General features: G+C 31.9%; 1 protein-coding gene across 1 annotated transcript; it reads right to left on the bottom strand.

Moving 5' to 3' along the window:
* Nucleotides 1-279: 279 nt before the first annotated feature.
* LOC106668373 (transcriptional regulatory protein AlgP) lies at nucleotides 280-11,980 on the bottom strand. Its single transcript, XM_014397061.2, has 5 exons — nucleotides 11,819-11,980; nucleotides 1,215-1,540; nucleotides 910-1,101; nucleotides 544-848; nucleotides 280-427 (listed from the first exon to the last, which is right to left on the bottom strand). The coding sequence occupies exons 1-5, from the start codon at nucleotides 11,850-11,852 to the stop codon at nucleotides 343-345; spliced, it is 942 nt and encodes a 313-aa protein (XP_014252547.1). The 5' UTR covers nucleotides 11,853-11,980; the 3' UTR covers nucleotides 280-342.
* Between the last annotated feature and the right edge of the window lie 254 nt (nucleotides 11,981-12,234).

The following is a 12,234-nucleotide window of genomic DNA, read 5'->3' on the forward strand; positions in this document are numbered from 1 at the left end:
GCGCCCGCCAGTTTGGACATTTGATGGACCAAACTTAACACATTTACCAAGTTCAGTTTTTTGATAAGCCACCCTCCAATAACTGCTTACGAGTTAAATTACGCATTTGTCCATATGCTAAACAACTCGCTAATAAATACACGAATAATGCAGATGGCGGTAATTTTTAAATTTTATTTCTTTTACGTCATTTTCACTATAATATACTTTTCTTTCAATACTGAAATACACACGAAGAACTAATATTTGAATTATAGGATAAAAAATATTGACATTTAATAAAAAGAAATTTTTTTATATTGTTATATTGAGAACATAAAAATATATACAAAAACGAGATATTTATATGATCCCAATTTTATTTGCAACGTCCAACGCATCGAAGTCTCTTGCTAATCTCACATAGGCTTTTTTCTTTCCGTCAGGCCTAAAACAAAAATTAATAAAAAAATATTTTAAATATATTGTATAAATGAAAGCTTAATGTTTAATAATAAATAAATGAAATAGATTGAATAGTGATACATAAAATATCTTTTTTACCTAACGAGGGTGTTGACCTTTGCTACATCAATATCGTACAGTTTTTTGACAGCTGTGCGAATATGATGCTTATTAGCCCTGAGGTGGACGAGGAAGACGAGTGTGTTGTTGTCCTCTATCTTTTTCATGGCAGCCTCAGTCGTCAACGGCGATTTGATAATGTTGTACGCGTCCATACGGTTCCTCCTCGGAACAGACTTGCGAGGATATTTAGGCTTCCTCGGCGGCTCAAATGTCTTTGGCCTCCTGAAGTGGACAGACGTCCTAATTTTCCTCGTCCTCGTCCCATGGCTTCCTCTGATGACCTGTGATTAGAAAATATAAAATGAAAATCAATGAATAGAAAAAAAATATACGGAGATTTACCTTTAGTTTGACATTAAGGGCCTTCTGAACTGGTGTCTTTTTAACAACTTTCCCTCCCTTTTGAGACTTTGGCGCGACACCTCGTTTTGGCTTTTCTACAACTTTTTTAGTTGCAGGTTTTACCGGAGTCTTTTTAACCGCAGGCTTCGATCCTGGCTTGGCCGCTGCCTTGGCACCGGGCTTCGCTGCTCCCTGCAAATTTAAAGTTCTGAATTAATCAAAACCTACAGAAAACTGTTCACTTAGGAAAAAAAAGCATCTTATCTAGTTTTAAACAATTGATTTATAAACTAAAAAATAGATACCTTGGCAGGTGCCTTTGCCGGGGCTTTCTTGGCCTTGGTTGCAGCAGGTTTGGCCGCGCCGGCAGACTTGGCTGCTGGTTTGCTGCCACCCGCCTTTTGGCCCGCCTTTGCCGCTGGTTTGGCAGTGGCGGGTTTCGAGGCGCTCGCTGCAGCGGCCGCAGCAGCAGCTACTTTCGCTGTAGCTACCTTAGGCGCCGGAGCGGGAGTCTTTGAAGACTTAGCAGCTGCGGGCTTGGCACTCGAAGTGCTTGGAGCAGAAGCCGGAGCAGGTGCAGATGCCGCTGGCTTCTTCTCTACTTTTTTTTCAGGCTTCTTCTCAGCCTTCCCTGTTTATAATAAATTTCCATTAGGTTATGTCATATCAGCTCTAATAGCTAGAAATATTTAACCGTATTATAATAGAAATTTCAATTATTTGATCAATTATGGCTTCCATAAGCAATCAAATAGAATTACAATTTGTATTTTCTAATTTTATTATACAGGATAGAAATTGAAAACAAAAAAATGACTAAACGGTCTAAATCTCTCAGAATTTTTTTAGTTTTTTAATCACAATGCTCATAGAGATTCCCTTAAATATTATTACCATCATTGAGATTTAATTTATTTAGTTTTCACAAGAATAAAAATAGTTTTTAACCTGTTCAACTGATCGGCGCTTGACCACTTATTATCTCATTATCAACTTATTAGATGCCACTAGGGTGCGTTTCAGTTTATGCCATCTTCAATGACGAACTTTTTTTAAAAACTTGAATTTTGTATGGTGGGACACTAAGACGATCAATTATATTGCACAATATTACAAATTGCCCAATATTTTTGACAGTATAGGATTAGTATTGAAGTTTGAGTGAATTTAATTTTCATTGAACCATAACACTGCACAAAATTTTTTTGTCTATGCCTAGCATTTCGAAGGTGTTAACTTACACCAGTCTTCCTCATGCAAAAACATTGATGCTTATGTGTCAATATCGTGAGCGTAACTTAGTACAAAAACATTGATTGTAATTGAAATGTAAAAAGGAAAATGAGAATGTGAGATATGAGACAAAACCACAATTTTCAAATATTTGAGAAGAAAATTAAATTAAATAAATAATGATCAAAATTTTTAATTTGTATACTACAACCATAGATTGGAATAATTAAATAATCATCAAATGAAAACTACAGTTGGCTAAATCTCTCAGAATTTCTTAATTTTTATAATCACAAGGCTCATAGAGATTCCCTCTAATATGTTTTCATCATAGAGATTCAATTCAACTAGAATAACTAAACTAATAACTAGTAGTATAACTAAATACTTTAATTAACTAGAGTTTGCCTAACTTTGTTTCTAACCGAAATGTTAAAACAAAAAAAAATTGAGAATGTGAAATATGAGACAGGTAACAAAGACCCCATTCTCAAAAATTTGGATGAAAATTAGATTAAATAAAATCTAGATTAAATAATTTTTAAATATATATACTTTAACAATCAATTGGAATAATCAAGTAATCATCAAATGAAGATTAAACTTGGTTAAATCTCTCAGAATTTCTTAATTTTTATAATCACAAGGGTCATAGAGATTCCCTCTAATATGTTTTCATCATAGAGAATCAATTCAACTAGAATAACTAAACTAATAACTAGTAGGATAACTAAATACTTTAATTAACTAGAGTTCGCCTAACTTTGTTTCTAACCAAAATATTAAAAAAAGAAAGAAAGGAAAAAAATTGAAATATGAGACAGGTAATAACAGACCACCATTTTCAAAAATTTGGAAGAAAATTAGATTAAATAAATAATGATAATTTTTTTAAATAAATATACTTTAACAATCAATTGGAATAATCAGGTAAACATCAAATGAAGACTAAAGTTGGTTAAATCTCTCAGAATTTCTTAATTTTTATAATCACAAGGCTCATAGAGATTCCCTCTAATAAGTTTTCATCACAGAGATTTAATTCGTTTAGTTTTATCGAGAATCAACGTCCCCAAAACTGAACCATCACAAGAAATTGAAATTATAGTAAATACACTAAAATAAATATTGGTTACATTTGTTTAAAAAATATACATTCAAGAATACAATTAAATTAGTTAATCAAAGAAAAATGAATAGTCAGCAATCTCTGATTATTTATTCCAATTTTTATAATCATAATGCTCACCCAGATTCACTTAAATGCTATTTTCATCAGTGAGATTTCATTCTTTGATTTTCTGAAGATCTGCTTATAATTGGAGCAAGGGAAGAGAGAGAGAAAGAGATTCAACCCAAAACTGAATTTTTCTTTTGAAGTTGAGAACTTTGTCATTAGCCTTGAAAGTTGTGTTACACTTCCTCCCATGTAAGGAAAGATTAATCTCATTCATTTTAATGAAAATATACGATAAATACGACAGTATAAATTGTAATTTCTCATCATTGAAAACATTGGCCAATTTGCCAATAGAGATATACTTCAGAAACGTAATTCCTGTATTCGAGAGACAGCCACCTCATATCTGCATACAGAATCAGGGAATGATGAAGGCTTCCTGTATTCACATAATATTGTGAAAAGATTTGACTTCAATGGCCACAACTTCATATAATCAATAATTTGAACAGACTCATCAAAAACTGTCTTAAAAGAGGCTAGCATTTGTTTCATAGCTAAAGGATGTCTGTGAAATCATAAGACTACTGCTGCAAAATAAAAATAAAAAACTTTCGTTTTCAGTACTCATTGTCATGGTTTTTAATTTTATTTATTCATTCTACGTTTATTTTTGTAATTATTAATTTTTCTTGAAATTCGCCACACACCCACAAGGGGTTTGCAGACCGTGGTTTTGGAAGCTCCGTATTAATACAAAATCAAAACTTTACAATGACAAAATGGTCCAATGGCTCAGAATTTCTTTAGTTTTTACTGACACTGCTCAGAGATTCCATTAAATATTATTTTCATTCGAGAAATTTAATTAATTTACTTTTCTTGAGAATAAAGCCCCCCCCCCCAACTGAATACTAAATGATATATAAATAAACCAAAATAAATAAGAGTTACATTTGTTTAAAAATATACATTCAAGAATACAATTAAATAATTAGTTAATTAATGAAAAATGAAGTATGAATTTTTATAATCACAATGTTCATAGTGCAGAAATAATGATGGTGGGGTATGTAGAATCACTACATACTTTTTATAGATTTTTTTTATTACAGACTATTTTATTACAGATTCACTTTTTATTATTTCACTTTTTGTACATGAACCTGGTTCTACCATCATAAAAAATAAGTAAATTAAAAAAAAAGGCTTACATTTTTTAACAATACATATGAGTTACCAAAGCGAGTCAAATCTCTCAGAATTTAAACAAATTTTAATCACAATGTTCATCGAGATTCCCTCTAATATTATTTTCATCACCGAGATTTGAATCTTCACTTTTTGAATTAAATCTTCAAAACTTTTACATATAGACCTTACTGACAAATGACACCGACATCATTGAACAATTACTGATTTAATCCTTAGTGTGAAAACACAGTCTATATGCTTTAAGTAATGTAGTAAATACATACGATGCCAGTTCGTAGTTGAATTAATTATATCCTTTCTCACCTGTGACATTTGAGGAATCACAACTCCAATCAGAATTCTTACTGTTTGCTTATTCACTTTGCAAAAAATTGATTTAGTAATTTCTCTGTACGGCCTGCAAGGTAATAAGTTTGGTCATTACTGAACATTTTGGTCTGCCTAGCTGTTTTGGTCTTAAATCTGTTTCGGCTTCTTATCATCTTCTTTGGTTAGTTTGTGTACCTAAACTTAACCTGTAACAGACGATGGCAAGAAGATGAAATATATCTTACAAACCAAAATGGTGAGCATAGGGAAACCAAAATGTTCAGAAACAACAAAATCAAGGTTCATGACCTTGCAGAGACCTCAACAGAACATCTCAAAAATAAATTAATTAATTTAAAAAATAAATAAAATAGTTACAGAAATAATAAAAAAAAATTTTGTAGTTCCTGAAGGGGTATAAATCCCCCAAATGAGTTTATTTTATAAAAAATAGAACAAATATTTTGGAAAAAATACTGGATAAATCTCTCAGAAGTTTTCATTTTCTAATCACATCATTCATAGAGATTCCCTTTAAATGTTATCTTCATCACTGAGATTTACTGAGGGAAAAAGCACAACTTTTAGGGTGGTTGAATTAAATCTTCTCATAATCTATTTACACAGAAAACCTTATTCCATAAATATACAATATTAAATGACCTAATAAAAGAAAAGCACGCTTTCGAAACGCTAAAGGCAATAAGCCAAGCTATTTGTAAACTAGGCACCTATTTATTTATTTATTTGTTTATTTATAGCGATAAATTGTAAGATAGGTACACTTATTAAGTAAGGTAGGTCAATAGTGTTTTTTTTAATTTTTAAAATTCGGGTTGTTTATTCCTAATTTATTAAGGCTTTAATAAATTATATATAGTGTAGTCAATATGTTAATATTTAATTATCAAAGAAGTAACCAGCAAGGGGAGACCTTTTAGAATAGGAACAAATAATCAGCAAGAAATACAAGAATTTACCCTTACCTTCCTTGGGCCTCCTCCCCTCACAGAGTGAGACCGAAGAAAGGCGTAAAGTACCCCAGGACCCAAAATTAGAAGTAAAACTAGATTAGAGGCTGAGGTCCACCAGTATGGGGTCTCCCTAAGGTACGGCGGGGAGGTGGAGGGATAAAAAAAATAATAAAAAATATATACAATACGAACCAGCACTGTTCTAACAAAACAAGTAAAAAAGAAAAACCATTTATTTTTTATAATGGTAGCAAAACTGCCAAAATATTTTGTTATCAATTGTGTAATAATACATTTTTATTAAATATTGAAACTACAGCACAGACTAAATCACTCAGATATATTTTATTTAATCATCCACTTCATAGAGATTCCCTCTAATTGTGTATTAATCATCATCCTAGTCGTTTAGGCTGTTTCTTTATTAATTAAACAAAGCATGTGGGCTAAAATAATTAATTTAGTCAGTGTCTTTTGAACATCCAGGCCTACCTATTCTCACTGGGGTTTTATTTTGTTCAGCATTTTACCTTCTTCAGTGGAGGATTTAATGCTTCAAATGGTGAAATGATAAAGAAGAAAAATTCAATAAAAAAAGACAGACCAGGATGATCGGATATGATAAAACTACAGGTTCATTTGCCTTGACAACCCAAATTCAATATTTTCACAACTTTGCTCTGATGCTGTAGCATCTTGATTAATCACTTAAATTAAAATTTCAAGCGGCATACAAAATTAGGATGTTACGGGATAAATCTCTCAGATTTTTTTCCTAATCACAACATTCATAGAGATTCCCTAAAATGTTATTTCCTTCATCACTGAGATTTAACCCCACCTTAAATTAAACATTGTTATACACATCATGGGTTTTATTTAAGAAAAAATCGTTAAAACAATATTAAATTAAGTTAATTATTATTTGTAAGACATAGTTCCTAATTCAATAAACACATTCAATGCTGTGTTCCAACCAGCAACATGGCCGTACATAAAATATAATTTTTATTTCATTTACTATTCAGAAGGGTTGAAATTCGACTGAGTTGGCTGTTTGTTTGCCAGAAATGTTTTGCTTTTGCAAACCACATTGTTTAAGAATGAAAAAGGATTAAACAAAATAATTAAAAATTTTAAAACTACCTGGAATAAAAAAAAGGATGACCAATGAGGAGACAAGTGTTTTGTTCATAACATTTAATGTGTTGATAAAAATAGCAGGTAAAAGCTATTAAGATTTAAGGGTGAAAACTGCATCATCAAATGGCAGGAGCACAAAGAAAGAGAAAGAGAAAGAGAAAGAGAAAGAGAAAGAGAGAGAGAGAGAGAGAGAGAGAGAGAGAGAGAGAGAGAGAGAGAGAGAGAGAGAGAGAGAGAGAGAGAGAGAGAGAGAGAGAGAGAGAGAGAGTGAGAAACCTCATAGATTATTAATTTCTCAATTCATCAATTTTCTCAATTCTATAGCAAGTTTTGCATTAAATAAAGAAGAGAGGATCCAGATAAGGTCAAAAAAGAAGAAAAAACGTTTTATTTTTTCATTTTGAACTCCTTTTCCAATCTTAACTTTTATATTTTTGGGTTTCTTTTCAGAAACTAGGCAACCAACAAACTCATTTAACTCAATTTTCTTTTTATGGAATGAAAATGAGTTTGATGAATGTTAGTTTTTTCTTTCTTGCAAAGCTTTTGAAAGATATTATTTCTTCATCAAGACTCAGAAATGATGAATCATATTGTCATTACAATTAGTAATGAATAATTTATAAAACGTCATCAAACTTTTTTTAAGCATAAAAGTAAAATACCCTTAAAGAAACGAATAACTATTTTAACTATTACAAACAAACAATACAAAAGTATTGGGTTGTCCGGAAAATAATGCAGGATTTTGGTATTAAACAAAAAAAAAGAAACTAGTTACTTTAAAGCAATGTTCTTTAATCAAAATAATTTCCCATACTCTCAATACATTTCTCCCAACGTGTTGGTAACTTATTAATTCCGTCTGAGTAGAATTCAGAATTTTTAGAATTGATAAAGTCAATAAATGCATTTTCCAGTTCCGTTTGATTTTTGAATATTATGTGTTGTAAGTAGTGGTCCAGGTGTCTAAAAAAATGGTAGTCAGTAGGCGAGAGGTCCGGAGAGTAGGGTGGGTGAGGCAAAGTTTCATAGCCAAGCTCCAATAATTTTTGTGACGTTACACGTGACACATGTGGTCGAGCGTTGTCATGCAACAAAATGGGCCCTTTCCGATTGACCAAAGAGGGCTTCATTACTGCCAATTTCTGATGCATGGTATTAATTTGGTTACAGTATGATTCAGCATTGATGGTTTCGCCAGGATTTAAGAAGCTGTAGTGTATTAAACCAAATGAAGCCCACCATACCGTAACCATTACCTTTTTTTGATGAGTTGGGGGCTTTGGAAAATGTATTGGAGCTTCTCCTTTGTCGAGCCACTGTCCAGAACGTCTAGTGTTATCGTAGAGAATCCACTTTTCGTCACATGTAACAATTCTGGCCAGAAATGGGTCATTTTTGTTTCGACAAAGAAGTGATGCACAAACATCAAAGCGCTGATTTTTTTGGCGATCGTTTAATGAGTGTGGAACCCAATTTTCGAGTTTTTTCACTTTTCCAATCGCCTTGAGGTGGTCAGCGACGGTCGTTTTACTGACTTTGAGTTGCTCTGCAAGTTCTCGAACAGTTGTTTTGGGGTTTTCTTCCACCACTGATCGCAGAACATCATCATTAAGAGAGGAAGGCCTTCCACGACCTTCTTCATCTTCAAGGCTGAAATCTCCCTCCCGAAATTTTTTAAACCACCTTTGCACAGTGCACTCATTAACACAACCCTCGCCCCAGACTTGGTTAATGTTTCTAGCCGTTTGGGCTCCGCTTCGGCCGAGTTTAAACTCGTAAAAGAAAATCGTACGAAATTCTCGCTTTGACATTATAAGGATGACTGAATTATTTCCAAGTAGCGGAATGCTACAGAGGTAAACAAACAATATCATTTGGAAGAGGATTAATAAGTGTTGACATTCATACAAATGAGTAATCCTGTAAACGTAAACAGAATATTTTATATAGATTTTTTTTAATGAAAACTTAAAATCCTGCATTATTTTCCGGACAACCCAATATAATTGATTTTATTTTTGTTTTCTATTCTGATTATATTTTGTATCGTTTGTTTGTAATAGTTAAAATAGTTACTCCGTTTCTTTAAGGGTATTTTTCTTTTTCTTTACTTAAAAAAAATTGTTTGATGTAGTTTTTATAAATGATTAAATAGTAATAGTAATGACAATTTGATTAATAATTTCTGAGCCCAGATAATGAAAGAATATCTTTCGAAAGATTGGCAAGAAAGAAAAAACTAAACAAAAAATTTCTTCTCTTTTGACCTCATCCATCTTTTCTTTCTTTAAATCATAGTGGCTTTCTTTATCTTAAATCATGATATTATTTAATATTAAGTTTTGCATTGTAAGCAGATAGCTTATTTGTTTAGGTACATGATTTCCTGTACGGAAAATGTGACAAACTTTATTTGATACTTTGTGGTTTTCAATGTAAATTAAGCATGGTAGAACATAAGGGACTTAAACATGTAAATGTAAGTCATTCAGCAATCCTTTTCTAAAAATGTTAAATAATTGCCAAGTTTTCAATACATTTAAAGGGAGCACATCACTTTGAAGGGTTGCCTTTTATGTATTTAATTATAGTTTATCTTGAGTTGAGATGAAAAAATTAGTGTCACAAGGATTCGCACCCACAACCCTCTGGCTCAATATGCCACTGCTCTAACAAATTGAGCCATCGTGACTTCAATCCTTTCAGACATCAATGTCAACACATATTTTCAAATAGCATGTAATAAGGATTCAATCCTAGGCAACTTATGAAGTGGCCACTGGGAGCTGATAGGGAAGTAAGTAGTCCTTTAATTATTATATTTATCTATATAGATATTTAGTAGTCATAATTGACCATAATAATTATTTCAATTACAGTAGAAATTGTTTATAATGACACCAGTTATAAGGAACGACCGGTTATAACGTACAAAATCTCCCGTCTCATGAAATGTCATAATGAAAAAACAGTGATATAATGAACTATCAGTTATAGCGGACAGCACCCAAAAGTAACCCCAGCTGTCTAAATATTCTAGGTAAGATTATTTCCCCTTTTTTTAACTGGAAATGTCTATAAAAAATCTCTAATAAAAAATAAAAAACCACGATGTTAGTCTCTTCTTTGAGAAAAAATTGGCAATAATTTCTCGGACCGAATCAGGAAATTATGCGTGCAGTCTCACAAATGAAATGGGCTCCAAAATATCTCAATCAGTCTAAAAAAAGTTAACGGATTACATACTACAGTGATAGTGTAGTCTAATAACTCTATTCACATTTGTACATACATATGTGCATATATGTATTAATGTGTGGTGAGGTGAATAGTAACCGTTAATCATGATTATTCGGAGATCACACCAGACCGCATATCATGATCTCCGAATAATGTATTAATGTTTTAAAAACATTTATGTAAATAAATTACTTCAGCATGTTAGTATGGATTTTGTACTTTCTCATAAACATGGATCAATTATATAATTATTTACCTAATATAAAATTTAAATAATATAAAACTGCTCTGCTTTAAACATACAAGTTTATCAATTGGTTGGAATATTCAGATATAAAGAACTGTTCACTAGAATTGATACATTGCTTATAGTGAATGCCGCTTATAACGTACAAAATTTTATGGTCACCTGGAGTTCGTTGTACTGTAATTACATTAATTTTAATCTAAGGTCTTAGTTGAGATGAAAAGCTAGTATCACAAGCAGGATTCGAACCTATGACCTTCGGCTCAATACACTGCCGCTCAACTACTTGAACTATTGTGACTTTGAACCACTCGAACACCAATTCCTCATCTCAACCTACAACTAATCGAATTTTCCATCTTTTTGACATATTTTCAAATATCGTGTAATCAGGATTCGTAGAGAAGTAAGTACTTATATCATTATTATATTAATCCATATAGATATTTAGTAGTCTTGGTGGACCTTAATTATTTTAATAAATTATACTTTTTTAAATCTAAAGTCTCTATTGAGTTAAATCTAAAGTGGTTGAGGTGAGAAAGTTACTATCACGAGCGGGATCCTGGATGTTTACTGTGTTTTGGAAATGATTTTACTTTTTTGTGATTTTATTTGTTTGCTGTTACAATAAAATTACAAATAATGGTACTTATTAACCATAATACATAACCATAAGGATTCCTAGCACGGATACATACCAAAAATGTTTAAAAATGTCCTGGTTGTCAGAAATATGTGCTTCTGGGGTTAAAACGCCCAGGAATAGATTTAGATTTTTGTGAGATTAAAAACAAAAAATTAATTTATTTGACCGTTCAGTGGGGCTCCTCTTAAAGATTAAAAGGAAAAACTTGCAAATCTTAGTGCGCATTGTTTACAGAAATGAAGTAGAATTTAAACCAAACAGGAAAAAATAAAATAAAAATATTGTTTAATAAATGTTGGAAATAATTACGTCGACTATTCTTAAAGGCAATTTAGAAAGTTAAATTAGCAAGATAAAAGTTTTGTACCAATCCGATGCACTATCCACTTAGTGCACGCAGTATGTTCGACGCGATTTGAGGCTGAAAAACAAGTCTCAAATATATTTTTAGAGATCAAAAACGCAAGAAACACAATTTTTAAATGTTCGATTTGTGGTTAAATAATGGTAAAATGGAAATAGATGACCAAAAAAAAAAGTTGGAACGTTGTGTTGACTAGCGTAGAACCGCGTGGCCATCCGGATTGAGGTTAGACGACAGACTTTCAATGAAAATACGGCTCGAACGTCATAAAAACCGGCCAAATAAACCGATTTTTGAGGTAAAACGGCAAAATTTGGTTTTACGGGCGTTAAAGAAAGGTTGGAAATACCTGATTTTTCCGCCGGTTTGGGCTTCGGAGGCATGACTACAAAATTCCTATACCCACGGTGGAACTTACGACTGGAAAGGAGACTACAAAGCGGTTTCCACTTCCGACAATGTCCAATGCTTTTGCGATCGACTTTCTGACTTTCTAAACAACAATTATAATATTTTTCAATATTTTTGAAGTGGAGAATATTTTCTAAATAAAATCTAAACTGTAATTCAAATAAATCCGAATACATAAAATGGGAGAGAGGTTTAATTTATTATGAAGTTCAGTAAAGAAAAATCCCTTTAAAATCTTCAAGCTCACCTTTATTCCTATTTAAAAATTATACTTAATTTTGTAGATAAAATGTAAAAACTTTCTAAGAAAATTATCTAGTCTGTATTATTTATAAATTTACCTCTGTAATATAC

The sequence above is a fragment of the Cimex lectularius genome, unplaced genomic scaffold (assembly GCF_000648675.2).
Source record: "Cimex lectularius strain Harlan isolate CLEC.00 unplaced genomic scaffold, Clec_2.1 scaffold11, whole genome shotgun sequence".
Lineage (NCBI taxonomy): Eukaryota > Metazoa > Arthropoda > Insecta > Hemiptera > Cimicidae > Cimex > Cimex lectularius.

Bases quoted from the DNA above. Each gene is read 5' to 3' on its own strand.
- LOC106668373 (XM_014397061.2), bottom strand. From the start codon at position 11,852: ATGCCTCCGAAGCCCAAACCGGCGGAAAAATCAG. The intron at 1,541-11,818 runs GTATTTCCAACC...TATTATAAACAG, and splicing joins CAAACCGGCGGAAAAATCAG to GGAAGGCTGAGAAGAAGCCT. The intron at 428-543 runs GTAAAAAAGATA...TTTTTGTTTTAG, and splicing joins AAGGTCAACACCCTCGTTAG to GCCTGACGGAAAGAAAAAAG.